Here is an 18,595-nt window from a genome sequence, read left to right on the forward strand (position 1 = left end):
AGCCCCTCTCCAGGTTTCCCCATAGGAGAGGGGCTCAAACCCCCTTCTATTTTTTGCATTTTCCCAATTAATACAAAGAAAAGAACTAGACAAAACTCAGTAAATTGTTTCTATTTCTATCCCTGGAGATGGCTGCAGGCTTATAACGTATTATTCTATTTTCTTCCCACTTGCAACTGCAAAGTCAAAGCTGCCCAAGCCATAAGTGTGGAGGAGAGCTATGTAGCTGTGTGGACCTTGTCATTTTGTCCTGTGGATGTGCCATTGCTGGCTTCCACAGTGCAGATAAGCAACTGCATAGTAGGTGCAGCCCATGGAGCTGTTTGCCTTTCTTCACAGCAGTTCAGGCAGTGCACAGAGTGAATTGCATGCAAATTTTGGGCTTACATACATGAAATGGATATATTCTTCCCAAACAGTGCTTAATACCTCAATTTAATGTCTTCGCATGACAGGGATAGTGCAGGAAATAGGGGAGCATTCTCTGTCACAACCTGATCACTGGGAAGTCAGTGCTGTGGCTGTTTCCATTCGGGATCCCTCCCATTTATGATACGTGTATCCTGTGCTAACAACCAACCAGTTCCTATCACCCTTAGCAGACAAGGAGTCAAGATTAGGTAACTAACCTGGCAGCTGGTTATATCAACAGGGAATAGTTCTGAAACAACAGGAAGGTGGGATCTTAATGTGCAACATATGAAAGGGAGTGCTTTATCTGTTTGCCACTTAATCTTTAGTGTTTTTAAACACTATAATTAAAAGCATATATTAAATGAAGCAGAGCTCGCATAGAATGCTACATTACCTTCACTTTATATTTTTATTGTTAATGCAGCTGGATCATCGGAGCATACAAGAAAATGTGTTTTAAATTAAAAAGTATAGGCATATATACTCTAAATATGCTAGTTTGGGCTGATAAATACCATTATTGAGAATTATTTAGGTGCTGACAAGGCAGTTGAGGTGCAATGTGTTACCATCTCATCACTGTATGGTTAATTTCACATGAACTCAACATTTACAGTAGGGGGTAAAGGTGAAACAATAGGAAATTTTAAGATAGACTCATAGAAGGGTTTGAGTTGGAAAATGATCATCCTGCCATGGGCAGGGACACGTCCCACTGAAGTGACTCCTTTCCCAGGTGTTTAACAGCAGTTTTAGCCACGGGACACACCATCGGTCGTTCCTTTTTAGCCTGTTGAGCTCAGGGTTAAAGGAAAGCCGGCGACAGTCGGTAGCGCCGGTGGATGAGTGGGCGGGCGGGGCTGGGCCTGGTCGGCTCGGGCCGCCTCCCGCTTTCCTCCTGCCGCCCTTAGGAAGTTGCACGGGCACAGCTCCGCTCCGTGCTGCTCCGGCCGGGGCCGGGTAGAGCTGGGACGGCTTCCTCTGGGCGCAGCGGGTCCCTGCCATGGGGACGTAGCGGGCCGCGGAGCGATGCGCGGCCCTGCGCTGCCCCGCAGCTCGCTGGGGACGGTAAGTCACAGCGGGACGGGTCCGGACCCTCAGGCGCCTCAGTCAGGAGCGGCATCTCCGCTCCCGCTACAGGGCGGGCTGGGGGCTTTTCCCCGGAGCTGCGAGGCTACAGAGCGGTGCTCGCCGCGGAACTCTGGGGCCCGGGCTCCCTTCTATCCTCCTGGTCCGCATCGTTCTGGAGCCCGCGTTCCGCTCCCGCTGTCTGGGGGCTTTCGTTTCACTCATGGCAGCCCCGAGCCGCGGCGGGGAGCGAAGGGAGGGCGGTGGCAGCTCCCGAGGAGCCATTATCACCTGAGGTGGGCGGTCGTGGCCGGAGGGGGCGGCCGGTGTCCTGCTCTCGAGGCCGGGCTGGGGCCTCGGTGCCGGCTGGCTCCCTCCCTCCCTCCCTCCCCGCCCACCGCTTGGCCCCTGGATTCGCCAGCACCGTTTCCGGGGTTTATCCCTGAGTCAGGAGAAAAAGCCGCTGGATTTCCAGGAATGGAGGAGAATTTCCTGGAGCGATGCTCTGGGTTGACCCTGCTGAGGGCACGGAGCCTCCCGGGCTGGGCTGAGCTCGGCTCGGCTCCGTTCCCGGCGAGCGGGGGTCGGGGCCGGCGGAGGCGGTAGGAGACTGAGCTGCCTCTGACTCACCGGGCTCGGCTTCGCCGTGCGGTCGGCTGCAGGTGCCTGCGGCTGTACCGCCGCGGCCGGCATGGGCACGTCGGTGTCACCTGAAGCAAGGGAAGTTGTATTGCTGCTCTGCGGGCTTTTAACCAGAGGTTAGCGGGCTGTACCTACTGCCCAAACAGTGGGATGTGTTTGTGTTCATCGGTAAATCATCTTTTCCCCGTGTGTCGAGCATCTTCGTTTAGGTTTGAGCCTGGGAACAGTGAGTTGTGCTGAAGAGCTTAGCTGCCTTTTGCATTGAATTTTAAAGAGAACAGAAAGCAAGGACATGAAGTATGAAATAAGTAAACCTTTTAATCCGCTTGGGGGTTCTTTGACAAAGCAATGAAAACATTCCACATGCCTGTATGTCTGCACATAATCATTGTCATTTGCTTTTGTTGTCAGCATCCCTGGTGGTATTTAGAAGGCATGTAGATGTGGTACTGAGGGATGTAGTTTAGTGGTGGACTTTGCAGTGTGAGGTTATCAGTTACGCTCCATGATCTGAAACGTCTTTTCCATCCTCAGTGACTTCACAATTCTTGGGTATCATAGTTCAAGAGTGTTAAGCTGTCAGCTGTAACTCTCCAGGTGAAAAAGTTACTTGTAGAAGAAATTGTGAGTTTTATGAGTTACCAGTGTTGGCAGATGTGTGATAAAGTTATGACAGTAGGGGTGGCATCAGCATCATGACATGGCTATAAATTCTGCTGTAGAAGTTACAAGATCAAACTCTTTATTCCCCAGTAGCTGAGTGTTCTAGTAACTTGCACTTGACTGCACTGGGCTTGTAATGCAGGGTTAGTTGTTAATTTGCTTTCAGAAAATAGTGACTCGTGGCTCAAAGTCCCTTTCTTCCAGAAGTTGTATTTTTTTGCACTTGAAGCTTTTGGAAACCAGGTAATAAATAGCATTGCATCTAGCACTGGAAGGACAATGCAACCAAACCAGTGGAGTAGAAGAAGTTTACACCTTGGCTCTAATTGTGGATCATTTACTATCTTGGGACATAGGTAGGATACATAAACTGACTTGCATATAGATTTCAAAGCAGTTAGCAAATCTGGAAAGGTGGTTTAAGTATTAAGTATAGTGGTGCATATATTTTGCTGCAATTCATATTATTGGTGATAAAGTACACAAAAAAAAAGAATTTACTGTATTCCCCAAATTCATTATATTATCTTCAGTTCAGTAATATGGTGGAGAAGAGCATGCATCCTTCAGTGGGATTTATGTTTCTTTCTGAGGACATTTTTCCTCTTTCATTTACATGTCATTTCAAGTTCTCAATAGCACCATACTCACTCATTACAGATAATGTTCATCTTTTCCATGAAATAATACTATTTTTTAAAGTTCTCACTCTGTTGTGTGCCCTTCCATCCTCCCTGTATTTTCCATATCATCCTGCATTTTGCCCTCATGGCCTTTTCTACTCCCTTGATGTCCCCCCCCCCTTTTAGTTTTTGATTCTTTTACATTTCCACTGATTCTTCAAAATTTCCTGTTGGCTGTTTCCCTGCATTTTTCCCTTTTTGTGTGTCTTTAACCTTATTTCCAGGTCCTTCGTGTTTTCCCTGTGCACTTCTAATTTTCACAGGGCATCTGTCTCTCCTCAGGCCCTTTTGTTCACTGTGAAAGTTGGAAGTGCACAGGGAAGTAAGTGCACAGAACTTCAAGCATTGAAGCCTTTTGAAGGTAAAGGGAGGAAATGCAATTTTGAAGTTAGAAGCTATGTTATATGAAAATTGAAAATCAAGCCACCAAGAGCATTGTAAGGAAGAGCCGTTGGGCTTACCATCCGGTTTTCTATAGTGGCCAACAGCATGTATCTACTGAGGGTTTTGGAGCAGGGTGAGTGTAAAAACAATGAAAAATAAAACCACTTTCCCAGCTTCCAGTGATCTGTGACTATAGGAATTCCCAAGTTGAGACAGTGTCTTCATATTTTGGAGCCCTGAGTGTGTGTTTTCTTCTGCTAACAAATGTGATGATTGCTTTTGGAACACAGGCAAGTTTCTGGCACCCCCAGCACTCTGACAGGGAGTCCCACACATCAGCTGTATGTTGGATAAAAAAGTTCCTCCTTGTATGTGTTTCAGACCTTTTTCCTGCTTGTTTAATGTGATGCCTCTTAGTTCTTGCATTGGGAGAGATAGAGAATAGCTATCCCAGTTCACATTCTTCATGGCATCCATGACTTTTGGGCCCACTATAGTATCTTCTACTGGTATTTTGAATAATTGCCTTTATGGTAGCTAGTCTGTACCACTGATCATCCTTGTTACCTTTCTCTGTATAATATCTGGGTTAATATATATTCTCAGGACTGGGGACCAGAAACACAGTTAGGATTAAGTCCTTATGGATTAATGTATTGGCGTAACAACACTGTCTGTTTTGTCCTCAAATCTTCTTGCTAATAATTCATTTGATCGCATTTCTGACTGTTTTCTGGGGCAGATGTGTTGTGCTTTCTTCCATAATTGTGTCCTCATCCCTGGATAGCTGAATGTTTCCTTTGAACCCTTGGTAACACAGATCTTTCTATTGTGGTCTTGGGAATCTGAGAGTGGAAAGCACATCTCAAAGCAATGTTGCTATGTTTCTCTATTAAACCAGGAGTATTTTGATTCCAATGAATAGGACTTCACATGACAATGAGTTTTCACTCTTTTTGTCTGCTAATATGAAATACAAACTTAGCTTTGTATGCTGTATATGTATATATATACACATCTTGTGATGTGAAGTCTGTGATCTTTATAAATAAATCTTTCTGTTATTGTTGTTTAAAGTGAAGATTTCTAAGGCCTTTCTTCATGGCATGAAAGCTGTTCCCACTCTCCTGATTTTAGACAGGGCCCCTCTCTGATCTTCATTAAACAGAGTACTGTTCACAATAATAGCTCTTAACATCATTCTTTTGACCTTTCCAAGTTGTAGGGAGCAATGATAAATAATTCCTGTAAATGTTGCTTTAATATACATTTCTCAATGTGTAAAGCAGAAGTTCTGGTTCCCTGTGCATCACTGTATAGCAAACCAAAAAACAATGCAAATCTCAGAGCTTTTGGATATGCCTGAAGCAGTCAGGGAGCATAGGGGTAATCTTGCACCCTGATTTCTTTGATACCTCATTATGAGCAGGATCTGTTTTCCTCTGAACTTCCAAGCTGGCTGATTTATTTTTAATGACCCTTCAAAAAGGCTAAGATAGAACTGGTGCGTCGATTACTTGGTGTGTACCATGCTGAACTCTTAAGCAAAGGGAAATTTCTATTAATATATGTTTGAGAAATTCTAACAACTTGTAATGTCTTTTATTTGCAGGAAGTTCTTTAGTTTGAAAATGGAAGTTGTAAACTGGATATCTTTTCTGAGAGAAGCAGTTGAATAAGCTGGTGGGGGGGAAACACTTTATTAAATGAGCATGTTATGTACTAAAAAAGGAGTAAGCCTCCATCTCTGGATTTTAACAGCAGATCTGGACTTATAAAATTGTTTTATTCTGAAATTTTCCACTTTATGCTTTTCTATTAAGGATGTTTAAACTCTGGAAATTATTAATCTGGATTATTTGAAACATTATCTTAGTGATGAGCAATACTATGTGAATTGTTTGGAATACTCATACTTGAGCAGCTGCTCCAGCAAGTATTGTCTTCCTGTGAGTTCAGGCGAACAGGCACTGGGGTTTCCAGCTGCTGGGGGTGGGGGCAGGAGTCACTTCTCACTTGTTCAATCCCTCCCTTCCCAGTCAGTTTGCTTTCTGTGACTGGCCTTGCTCTACTCTGGACACCTCTAAGCATCCACCAACTTGCTAAGAGAAGGGAGTCTTGCTCCCAACATGACCCTCTCCATCTGCTCTTTCCTGTCATACTGTCATACCTGTGTGTCACTGTACCTGCTTCCTCTGCCCTTTTACCTGAGGATGAGGAGCCTTGTAGGTAGCAGCAAGGCTACAGCTTTGCATGGGGAGGGCAGAGCAAATGATACAGAGCTGCAGCATTCCATGCTGAGTGATTTGGTATTTCCTAGCCTTGTGGGCATTGGCAGATAATAAGGTAACCCTGCTATGCTGCATTTCCCTGTCCTTGGCCCTCTGTTTCAGTCACTATGCTGCCTTTGAGTGAGTCCAGAGGAGACCACAAAGATGATCAGAGGGCAGGAGCATCTCTCCTATGGAGCCAGGCTGAGTTGGGGTTTTTAAGCCTAGAGAAGAGAAGGCTCAGGGGAGACCTTGTAACAGTGTTCCAATACCAAAATAAGGCCTAGAAACAATGTGGAGAGGGACTTTTTACAAGGGCATGTAGTGATAGGACAAGGGGGAATGGCTTTAACCTGACAGAGGGGAGACTTAGACTATATATAACAAAGAAGTTCTTCCCTGTGAGGGTGCTGAGGCACTGGCATAGGCTGCCCAGAGAAGTTGTGGCTGCCCCATCCCTGGCTGTGTTCAAGGCCAGGTTCTATGGGTCTTGGAGCAACCTGCCCTAGTGAAAGGTGTCCCTACTTGTGGCAGGGGCTTGGAACTGGATAATCTTTAAGGTCCCTTCCAACCTAAACCAGTCTGGGATTTTACAATTCTTTTTCTTTGGCCTGAGAACAGTGTTCTCAAGTTCTCTTCTTATTTCCACCCTGCCCTCCCAATCTTCCTTGCATCTTGCTACATTCTTCAGTTTTATCTTTCCTGTTCCCTCCTTTTTTTCCTTACTCTATAGAGATGTCACCTCACCTCACCAGTTCACTGTTCTGCTGAGGCAGAAGCAGCAAGCAAGGGTGTGAATTGTAACAGTGGCAGTATTTCAGGGATGTTTGAGGTTGAAGATGCTGCAGGGGCTCCAAACTCCTGTCTCAGCTGTCAAAACCTTCCACAGAAGAGCTACTGGGCTTGTGCAGTGTTGTGGGCTTTTTTTCACTGTAGCTGTCCAACAGTAAGTGCTCTCATGAGACATGAGAAGGAGCTATGGTTTCCTCCTATGTGAGGGCACATAGCTGTCACCCCGAGGGGCAGAATGATTTAGGGAACCAGCATTCTGGGTTTGTTGTGTTTCTTTCAGCAGCAATTGCAGAAGTAAAACCTAGAGTTTCTGCTTACTCTTCTTTCTCTTGGGTGCTCCCGGCTCACTAAGAACGTGAGTCACTGGTGTGCATGATGTGGTTTGGTGGTTTGAGTTACCATTCAGCTAATGCATGCTGTCCACACTTCTATGCAGCACTGGTTAATGGCTACTTGTTCTTTCTCCTGGCAAGTGAAAACGGAGCATGTTGTAAATCTAACAATGGAAAACGATTTTCAGTTGTAGAAATCTCTGAACTTTGCCTTGGTAAGCTCTTACCTGTGACTTGAAGCTTTAGTACTTTGTAAATGGAGTGTATCTAGGCGGTGATCGATCACCAGTGGTGTTCCTCGGGGTACAATTTTAGGGCCAGTTCTGTTCAATATATTTATCAATGATCTGGATGCAGGAGATGAATGCACCATAAGCAGGGTTGCTGATGATACCAAACTGGCAGGTCCTATTGACTCTCTTGAGGGACAGGAGGCCTTGCAGAGGGATCTAGCTAGGCTGGAGCACTGGGCAATGATTAATGGGATGCAATTTAACAAGTGGAAATGTCGGATGCTGCAGCTGGGACAGTAGCACTGGGCACATGTACAACCCGAGAGAGGGGTGGCTGGAAGCAGTCCTGCAGGAAGGTTGGCAGCTGCTCAGTAGGAGCCAGCAGGATGCTCAGGCAGCCTGCAGGGCAAACCCCATCCTAGTGCATCAAACACAGCACAGCCACAGGTCAAGAGAGGTGCTTGTCCTGCTGTTTTCAGTGTTGGTGCAGCCTCACCTTGATTGCTGGGTGCAGTTCAGGGCCCCACTGCTTAAGAAGGATGTGAAGGTCCTTGAATGGATGCAGAGGATCACACCAAAGCTGGTGACAGGGCTGGAAGGCAAGGCCTGTGAGGAGGGCTGTGTGCTTTGGGCTTGTCTGGTTTGGGGAGAACATGCTTTAATTTTTGTCACCTCAGAATAGGTCAGGCAGTTGGACTAGGTGAGCATTGGAGGGTCCTTCCAACTGAAATAGTCTAGTCTATTAGTCTATACAAATTTAATGTATTTCATGAAGTTGTCCTTGGTGTAAATCTGCAGCTGCAGAATGGCTTGGGAAGCTGCTGAAGATGGTGGTGGGGTTTTTTTGCTGCTATGTGAATACATTGTTCTGGAAGGCCAAGTCATTGGCTTGTGAGTCACTTGTGGTCTGTGGCTCTCCGATTGTCATCAGTAATAATGTGTTAACTCTGGGTTGATCACACTTATACACATGCCTTCACTTAATCTAAAAATTTTAAAACACCTTTCCTGGTTTCTTTTGTGTTTTAAGGTGTATTTGACTAATTTTCTGTGGTTTTGGCTTGGTGTTTGATGCTTCTGTTATTTCTATTGCTGACTTGTCTGACTTACGGGCCTGCTGTATATATTGCAATGTTGGGGATTAATCATCGGCTAGAGAATCAGGATTCTTGCTGTCAAACCATCTGTGTGAATGATCTTTTACCCATTTTCTTGCAGTCAAGTCAATCTGTAGGACTGCCAGTTGCTGAAATGAATTTTATTTCTTGCTGGGTTGTTGTTGGAATGCTTACATCTACCCTGTGGTCAGATAATTAAGTCTGGAACGATGGTATTTAAATATGTGGTTTTCTTTTTCCTGTTCACCATTTTAGCATTTGTCTATTGAATATGTCTTTGTATGACAGAGCTCTCTGAAAAATGGGGTTTTTGCTTTGTCAGAGTTGCAAACTTCTATCTTGTTTGAGGTTTTGAGTTGCTTTCATGTATGTACCTTTCTCCCCAAGGCTTTAATTTTGAGAGAGCAACAGGACAGCTTGGAGCTGTCATAGTTGTCTCATTTTGCATATCCTTTCTTAAGCTTGCAACCACAAAATTGGTATCAGCGCTGTGGTTTGCCCTTACTGCTTTACTTTGCTTTTGCTGTAACTCTCCTACCTTAAAATGCAAAAAGGAACCAAACTCTGAAGCTATGCGTGTACAAGCATCTTACCTCATCCACAAGAGCAAGGTGGGAAAACATTACAATGTAGGGAAGCTGGTGTAGTAAAACTTGGTGTGAGATCGTACAGACAGGCAGGGTGGTGTTTATTTGCAAAAACATGAATTGATTTTCATGAATTCACTCAATCTAATGCACAGACTACATCAGCACACACTCTGTGAGATATTCAGAAATACCAGCAGGTATGTGGCCAGGATCACATGTGTGCAGCACAGACAGCAAGGGATGCGGTGGTGGCTTGACTGTGCTGCTGGGGCTCTTCATGGCACTACAGACTAGTTTTTGGACAAGTCCATCATACTCTTTGGGACTCATCAGCTGGAATGGGATGGGCCCTTGCCACAGAAACTGTCTGGCTTTAGGCTCTGTATATCTTGGGCTAAGTTCACGGCTTTGTTTTTTTAACTTATTTTTTATTATTGTATGGGTTTTTTTTTCCTTAATGTGTGTTTGAAATAGATGCTGAGGATCTGTTCTGTTGGGCCAACAGGCAAAGGAATCGTGTCTGTGATCTGCTGCAGTCTCGTGACCATCCTCCTGGTGCTTCTTTTGCAGATGAGTCATCTACACTGTCCTCTCACCAGTGAGACCTTTTGGCCACAACATAAACAGCACATTTCTCAATTTCAGTGCTGGGAATAGTGTTCTGAAAACAATGGCCAGGGAAATGGTGTTCTTCGTTATCAGGGCAGACTGCTCTTTTAACCCTTTGTTCTGCTGTTCCTTCCTGTGTGTGTGTACACATGCTCCCTTACAGTCATACTGCAGTCATGCCAGTCTTAATATTCCTGTTAACATTCTTGACAACTGGCATCTTAAAAATTAAGAATAGCAAGTAATCCTAAAGGAATAATAAAAAAAAAGGAAAAAAGTGTACATTTTGTGACAGACTCTTCAGACTTTATGTTAGTGGCTGCAGTTTAAGATGAATAATGTACATTTGTCAGGGGGAGAGTTAAAACCTAACTTTCCCATGTTTCTAGGGCTCACTTGCTCAGGAGAAGTTCTGGAAGCTTTTCTGGACTTTGCATGCAGTGATACCCTTCTCTGCCTTCTTATTCCAGACTTCCCATCTGGTTTATTTATTCAGTAGAACTGCAAGTACTGGACGTGTTCTTCTCTCTGAAACTGTTTCTGGATGGGCAGTCTTACTGCCTCCCTTAATAAAAACATTTCTGTGCTCTTGAGTAACTTTCTTACAAGCTGCAGCATTTTCAAGGCATTCCACCTATAAATTCACATCATAAAAAAGCATTTGCTTTATATACAGCCAGTTGGTCATAGAGACCATTGTATGGAGTATTGATAACACAAATGTCAGGCATGAGGGTTTTTTGGTTATCTTTTTTTCCTAATACCAGAATTTGTCAAGTCAATTGAACTCACTTTTGTAACAATATTTTAGTGCTGAAGTCAGCTGTGCAGTCTGCAAGGGAATATGATGTTTCCTCTCTTCCTTTCCTTCTCCCTCTGTATTTACAGGTTATCCTAACATTTGTCTGCATGTTGACGAAGGAATCTGTAGAAATTTCTCCAGTACCATATACACTGCAAGTCCATCAGATACCTTGGGATGGAAGAGACCCTTCTAGCTCCTTGAATGAAAAAAGGCAGATACAGTGTCAACTGGGACAGTATCTACATCCCAGAGAGACCCACTGCTGCATGAGGTGCCATGCAGGTATGTAGAAAACGACAGTAATAGTGACCTTCACCTTAGAGCATTTCCCTGCACACTCAAACTGTCTCTGTCCTACAGCTACATCAGTGCTCTCTTTACTTGGCACATGTCCCTACCCAGATAAACTATTACTCCTGATCATTTCTTTTGGGCTGTGTCCTTCATAGTGGTGAGGGGAAGCATACTCTGTCAGAGCTCTGATAAGTGATTTTATTGCAGGTACCTACAAGGCAAAAGACTGTGGTCGGCCTGACCAGGCACCCATCTGTCTTCCGTGTCCTAATGGCACATTCACAGCTGTGGATAACACCATGTCTAAATGCTTCCAGTGCACACGTTGCCGTACAGGTGAGCTGTCTATAGAACTGAGGAAAAAGGATGGTAGTTGGCGAGTGGGGGCTTGAAGGGATGGCAAGGTGAGTAAGGAAGCTTGGAAAAATGAACAATTGATTGGGCAGAAGGACGGTGTATGGGAAGGGATTGGGGACAGCAGGAACAAGAGTTACCAAATGTGTACAGCCTGAGATATAGTTTGCAGACCTTTTTGGCCTTTTCTGGGAAGATAAGGGGATCATAATGCCTCCAGTAATAATAGTGCTCTCAGCTGAAGGTGAAGGAAGAGGTTGGAATAATCACTTCTCCTTTCTTTCCTCAGAATTCCAGCAGATAGTAGAGACTCCCTGCACCCCAAAGCAAGATACCGTATGTGGCTGTCGGAAGAACCAGTACCAGATTGGTCTGGACGATCTCTTCCAGTGTAGGGACTGCAGTTCATGTGTCAATGGGACTATTACCGACTGTGAGTATGCCATGGACATGGTTCTTATACAGTCATACTGTTCTAGGGTAGACATTAACAGACCTCTGTTTACTTTCTGACATGCTTCAGCGCCTTGCCCTGAAGGGATTGTGGATCAACTCTTGGTTTTGCCTGCCCCATTTCCCCAGGAAGACTGCCATTTTTTGCCTGCCTTGGTATCAATCCCTGTTTTCTGTCACAGTTTCTATCTTCCTTCTGTGAGTGGCTTCTTGCTTTTGGCTGTATGAGGAGATACTCTTTACTCAATTCTGGTACCTCTGCCTTGCATGTACTGCATGTCTTTATGCTCTAGAGCAGATGTCAAGAGATCAAGAAAGCTCAGGTTATGCTGAACTATACACGCAGTGGCATCAGGCATGACCTGGGAATGGGTCTGGGAAAAGTACCCGTGTTAGCTGTCATAAGCTGCTCATCTCCAGTTGGGAATCGAATCTTAACCAGATGCTGCTTACTGCCCTCCACTTCAAGCTATAGTCTTGTTCTGTTCATGTGCCCTACATTGTCCTCAAGCTATCTCCTTTGCAAATTCTGCTTCTCCTGACACCTTTCCTGTCTCATAGCCTGTGTACTGTGAGGTTTGCTCTCCCACTGGTGCATGTGTTCCTTCTGGTGCTGTGTAATCTTTCTCTGTTTCCAAACTTACATTTACCCTCAAGGGTCATCTTCATACCCTGGCCCTGAGCAATTCCCTTTCCTTTTGGCTGATGTAGAACTGTTTTAGTCCTGTCCCTCACTTGTCACAGTATGCATGCTGCTTGTTCTAGTATCTTTTCCTCTCCTGCAAGTTTATGTCCTTCCCTCACTATTCTTGTCTGCTCCTCCCTATGCTTGTTTTACTCAGTCTCCATACTGTGACTTACTTAGAAGCAATACATCTTTGATTTCTTACCCCTTCCAGTCACAGCATAGCAGATCACAGGAGTGAACGTGTCCCATGGCTGGAAGTGATTTCTCTTTGCCCTGAACTGACTTCCTCACCAACCTCAGCTGCTACGGGACCACTTCTCCCTCATCTTTGCCTGAGTAATGCGATTTCTTCTTCCTGTCATGCTTGAACTTGAGTGACTTCTCCCACTTTTGCACTGGAACTGTCACTATCCTTTAGACCAGTTTCAGATGCACTGTAATTTTAGTCCCTTTCCCTGCCTACCAGGACAGTGACCCTTGTTATTATTTTTATCCTCTCCCAAACCTGTTCTCAAATGTAGACAGAGTTCTCTCTGTTCTTCAGAGGCAGTTCTTCAGACTCTGAGGGAAAATCTCCCACCCATCTTGGAGTGGATTTTTCTCCTTTTGTTTCTTTCTCTGTTCTGATCATGGCAATGTTTCCTTCTTTTCTCTACAGGTACAAAGAACAAAGATGCAGTTTGCAGGTGCAAGCCTGGATTCTTCCTGACACTTAGAAATGTTTGCAAGCCTTGCACCAGGTGAGCTTTTTTTCTCTATATGCTCATGTACTGAAGGGGGCATACCCTTCATAGGAGAGACAGCAGACAGGAGCCACTGGTGTGGTTTAAGCCCAGCTGGTAACTTAGCACCACACAGCTGCATGCTCACTTCTCCCCTTCTTCCCTCCCCCTCCCCCTGCTCCCAGAGGGATTGAGAGCAGAATGGAAAGAATGTAAATCCCATGGGTTGAGAGAAGAACAGTCCAGTAACTAAGGTATAATACAAAACCACTACCACTAATAATAATGATAATAAGGGAAATAACAAGGGGAAAGAATATGAAACTAAAAAGAGAAGGGAAAAAAATGTCAATGAACACAAGTTGATGCACAATAGAACTGCTCACCACCCACTGATCAATACCCAGGCTGACCCGAGCAGCGATCTGGGCCTTCCGGGTGACTCCCCCCAGTTTCTATACTGGGCATGACGTGCTGTGGTATGGAATATCCCTTTGGCTAGTTTGGGTCAGGTGTCCTGTCTCTGCTTCCACCCAGCTTCCTGTGCCCCTCCTCACTGGCAGAGCATGAGGCTGAAAAGTCCTTGATCAGGGTAAGCAATACTGAGCAACAACTAAAACATCATTGCTTTATCAGCGTTCTCAGGCTAAAGCCAAAACACAGCACTGCACCAGCTACTGGGAAGGAGAAAAATAACTGTTACAGCTGAACCCAGGACAGCCCTGCAGGAAGAAATTTTTCTCAAGGCTCTGTCCATCTCAATGTAACTTTATAACATTCTGCCCTTCTGGGGCAATTAGGTCATCTCCTCTGTGATCCTCAGTCTTAGTAGGCATTGGCCCAGGAAGAACCCAGAGTCACTAGCCACACTCCATTGCTCTGCTTTGTAGGCTCATCTTGACTTGTCTCTTACTTAAGATTGTTGCAAATGAGTGGTGTTTCATTTTATTCATGCTCACCTCTAATTTGCCCTTTCAGCTGCATTGGTGAAGAATGCTTGCAGTGTCATAGCCCAGTGACTGCTTCACCAACTTCAGCGGAGCTGAGTGAGTACTGGAGGAACTGAGGGGCAGTGGTATCTTTTCAGTGCAGGCTTTTGTTCTGATAATGCCTTTTGTAAAGTCATCTTTTCTTAATTCTCCAGAACTGTTCTTTTTCTTCCTTCTGCTTATACATCTTCACTTGCTGTTCTTCCTCTAGCACTTGACTCTTTCTTTCTCAGTCACTCACTAATTTGCTGTCTTCCTTTTGTCCAGATGGGAACCTTGTCCTTGGCATCATCGTTGCAATATTTGGAGTTATTTTCATCCTCTACATTGTAAAAAAAATAGTGAAGCTCATCCAGAAAAAGAGGATAACATCTTCCTCCTCCTGTGGTGAGTACAGCATATATAGTGATGTTATTTGGGATCGACATCATTCTCTGTGTGTTTGTGTATGCACAAGTGTGAAGGAGGGGAAAAAGTGGGATCCCATTTTTCTGCTTTGATGCAAGGGCAAAGGAATGTGAGAACTTGACAGCTAAGCTTGTTGGAGCAGTGGTTCTTGCAATTCTGCATCCACGCCCATAGCTGTGACTGGAAGTGCATGTGAGCTTATTGCTGGAATATGTGTGTTTTACTAGAAAACCTTTTAGTGGGCATGACTGTGAATAGCTGCTTTCCTGTTTGGTTTTCCTGGGATGAGAGGAAATAAAAATAATGTTTGCTTTATCTTTCCTTTTCTTTAAAGCCACTTTGCCGCAGACAACCAAGGAGCCAGTATCCGAGGTGAGCAAGATGACGGGTATAAGAGCTTTCCTTCTGCTCTCAATTGTTAGCCTGGGATCCAGAGTAACAATTTTCCTCATGGGGCTGTTTTCAAATGAGCTGAGTAATAGAGCTGTTAAATTCAGAAGTTTTCTTGAGGGTGGAACCACTAACATTTTACTTCCCCTCTTCTAGAGGATGCTTTTCAAACTCCCTCCTTTTCTTTCTTTATGCATTTTTTTTTCAAATAGGTCCTTAAACCCATTTTCTCCCTATACACCCCAAGCTCAGGGGATTTAACTAAATTTACTTCACTTCAGATGTTGACCCTACAAACCAGTCAGTGTTGCATCACAGTGTTCTCTCAGGTCCACTGTTGTTCTGCAAGTAAGCAGCAGTTGAGCTGGGGTTTTCACAGCCTTACACAGGCTGATGGGAATGGTGGCATGTGGAGCTCCTAAAATTGTGGTGATTTTGGATACCAGCTTTACTAGGTTTTATAAAGAAATAATTTCTTCTGGACTACAGTTTTTTGATGCCAGAAGGGAGTTAAACCCCTTGGGTTCTGCTGGAAGGAAATGTTTGGTGCCTTCTGCTCAAAAAAGGCATATAGGAAGAAATAAAACCTTAGCACCTGCTCCCCCCATCTGGAATAAATGTTAATGTATAAAGCTAGTGGCTCCTTGCAGGAGACATGTGTATTGTCCTGCTGCAGGTGATTCAGGACTAAGAAAATGTGTCTTTCAGGTTGAGGTAAAAAGAGGTGAAATTTCCATCCTTCTTTCTGAGTCCCGGAAAGAAACAGAATTGTTGGTGAATGCAACACCACCACCTGCACCTCTGCCACAAAGCTCACATGAGTTCCCGGACTGTGTCAGACCTGCCAGGAAGAGGCAGCTTCCAGACAGTAAGTGAAACTCCCTCATCCTTCCCTCTTTCCCCAGGCAAATGAGAACCTGGTTATGCAGATGCAGCTTAGGAGGATGTTGGACAGACCTTACTCAGTGTATATGACCTGTGTCTATACTTAATGCATGGCACAAAGGCAGTACAAAGCCAGAAGCACACCTAGAGCCTGTGAGGCTGTATATGCTTAATATCTATGCTAGGTCTTTCCATTGTCCTTTTTCTCTACCAGCAAAATGGATCATCACGTGTAGTGACATGCTGTCAGTCTTAATAGCTCTGGGATGGTAACACAGAGCATTTTGTTTTTGCTGTAATGTGTGGTAGCAAGGCCAAAACGTGTGCTCAGCTTTGCTCATAACTTTACACAAGAGCATATGGAAGCATCCCCTTTGCTTTTTGAGGCATAAGAGCAAATCTGTAGAAGAAATAAACAGGAGTGGGCAATGCATGATCCCAAGGCACCATCCAGCCCTGGATTTATTCACATTCTCCTTGAGGCAGCAGAATCCTGTTTCTCACACTATTTCTTCTCTTTCACAGGCCCTTCTATTCTCTACACTGTGGTGGATCATGTACCGCCATCCCGGTGGAAAGAATTTGTGAGGCGTCTGGGCCTGAGTGACCATGATCTAGAGAGAATTGAGATGGAGCATCGGTGTTTCCGAGATGCCCAGTATGAAATGCTAAGACAGTGGAAACTGCAGAAGAGCCATGCTGCAACTGTGGAGCACATCAGCTGTGTTCTCAACCAGATGGAGCTGAGTGGCTGCAGTGAAGCCATTCAGGAGGCTTTGCTAAACCAGAGTTCTCAACCTTGCAGCTTCCACTTCCATCATTAGTCTGTTTCTGCTTCAGCTGCCCTGGCTGAGGCTGTTAAAAGATGATCATAAGGTCATCCCTTTCCTGTCTTCCTTTTCTTATACCTCCTTATCTTTCTAAAACTCATCTGTATTTGTTGGGAACAGCAGCACATTATGCTGGAGGAAGGCTGAGGTTTGCTTCTCAGTCACCATATATTCAATGCCTTTAAGCCAAGACAGACCTCTGCAACAACTCCTTTCCTAGGGAGGCGAAGCACCTCATAAAAGAAGTGGTATGTGACCAGGATGAAAACAGGAGCTTAGAGTGACTTAGATCAGCTGCTCTATGGACTAGTTCTGAAATAGGTGCTCCATGCAGCATGTGGTAGGTGAACTTGTAGGGTGTCTTGGTTAAGCTTGCTGTTCAGATGGTAAAGTACTTACTCGCTTTTTGTAGATCTGTGTTTCTGCAAGATCAGACAGTTGAACTGGCTCACATTACAGCCCTTGGATTGCTAAACCTGATTCACGGGAAGTGGAGGGAGGTTGTGCCTTTCTGGGAGCAGGAGAGGACTGCCCCCTTTCGGCATCAACTGGTTATCCCTGTGGCAAAAGAGGCATGGAGATTCAGAAGTGGTGGCTGTGGGAAACGGGAGGATATTATCCTTTGCACACTCCCATTTTCCTCAGGTTCAAGTGGAACAGGGATTCTGAGGCAGTGAGTCAGATGAGAAGGTTGGTGCTTTTTTGTGAAGTTTTTTTTTCCTATATCTAGAAACCATATAAGATAGCATTAACAAAACACCAGCTTGTGTGTTTGTCCAAGTGCAGAAAACAGAGGAATGTGTGCATCTGTCTGGGTGAGAAGGTACCTATCTATGTACCTGGTAGCATGAGCACCTCTGCACATCTGTGCTTGCACACAGGTTGGTAGGCTTGTGTCTACCTGCTGATCTCTCTCTGAATGATTTGCTGGATCTGATCTAACTGCAAATGGGACTGTGTATGTGTACATATATATATATGTATATATATATATATAGATAGATATATAAGTCTATAGATATAGATAGATACGTGTTTTTAGCAACTGTTGAATAATTTCACACTACTTCCTGGGCTGCACTCTGTGATTGCTGCCCGGGTACAAGAGCTGTTTGGTACCATCTCCCTGCTCACACCATTATTTTCTCATGGGTATTACACTGGCTGAAGTGTAAACAGCAAAAATCAATTAGCCTGCATCAGGTGCAGGCTGATTTGTAATGTGGACTGGTTTTATTCTCTCATCCCTTGGCTGGAGAGACACTTTCTACTGTAAATACACTAAGTGCTCTGAATTAAAATGCATACTTTTACGTCTGCCTCTGTTCTGGTTTCTCTGTATCAACTTCTGTGATGGGGGGGGAGGCAGAGAAAGGGGAGTGACTTCCAGAAGTTGCCAGAGTGGGTGGCTTGATGGTCTGATTTAAAAATGAAACCAAAACCCAAAACAAGTGAGGTTTTATGAACTCCTGTATGTTTTATGAACTGCTGTATGTAAAGCTTAGCTGCCCCCAGGTCACAGGAACCTGGCTGAGGGCAGGAATTAGGACTGAACTTAAACTGGGCTGAAGGTTTTCTCAGATATCCAGATAACATATTCTCAGATAACATATTTAAAGTGATTTTTTTTTTAGACAATACCCAGTCATTGTGATTTATATTTTGCATTTTAAAGAGGAAATATCTTAAAGTAGTAGATTAAATGTTAATGCTAATCTCACAAGACCATGTTTTTGTCTGAGGAACCAGAGGACCGCGTTAAGGCAGCAAGGACTGTTCTGACTCCACTGATGGAGAAACTTGGAAGCCAGTGACAAAGCCAGGAACTAAAGTAAAGCTTTGTTTTGTTATGCTTACATCCTATTTTAGTTAAGGCTGCTTCTTTTTCTTTCTATTTTCTTAATCAAAGGAGACAGTACAAAGCTCACTGTAATACACATTGTCTTTCATAATTCATGTTCACCAAGCACAACTGTATG

The 18,595-nt window shown here is 44.4% G+C and overlaps 1 protein-coding gene across 1 annotated transcript; it reads left to right on the top strand.

The window, feature by feature from the left end:
* The first annotated feature begins 1,306 nt into the window (after positions 1–1,306).
* On the top strand, positions 1,307–17,929 carry TNFRSF1A (TNF receptor superfamily member 1A). The gene is made up of 10 exons (XM_034060137.1): positions 1,307–1,482; positions 10,687–10,885; positions 11,105–11,233; positions 11,541–11,684; positions 13,051–13,132; positions 14,093–14,160; positions 14,371–14,490; positions 14,846–14,883; positions 15,610–15,769; positions 16,312–17,929. Exons 1-10 carry the CDS (start codon positions 1,444–1,446, stop codon positions 16,608–16,610), a joined length of 1,278 nt encoding a protein of 425 aa, XP_033916028.1. The 5' UTR covers positions 1,307–1,443; the 3' UTR covers positions 16,611–17,929.
* The last annotated feature ends 666 nt before the right edge of the window (positions 17,930–18,595 follow it).

The sequence above is a fragment of the Melopsittacus undulatus genome, chromosome 2 (genome assembly GCF_012275295.1).
Source record: "Melopsittacus undulatus isolate bMelUnd1 chromosome 2, bMelUnd1.mat.Z, whole genome shotgun sequence".
Taxonomy (NCBI): Eukaryota; Metazoa; Chordata; class Aves; order Psittaciformes; family Psittaculidae; genus Melopsittacus; species Melopsittacus undulatus.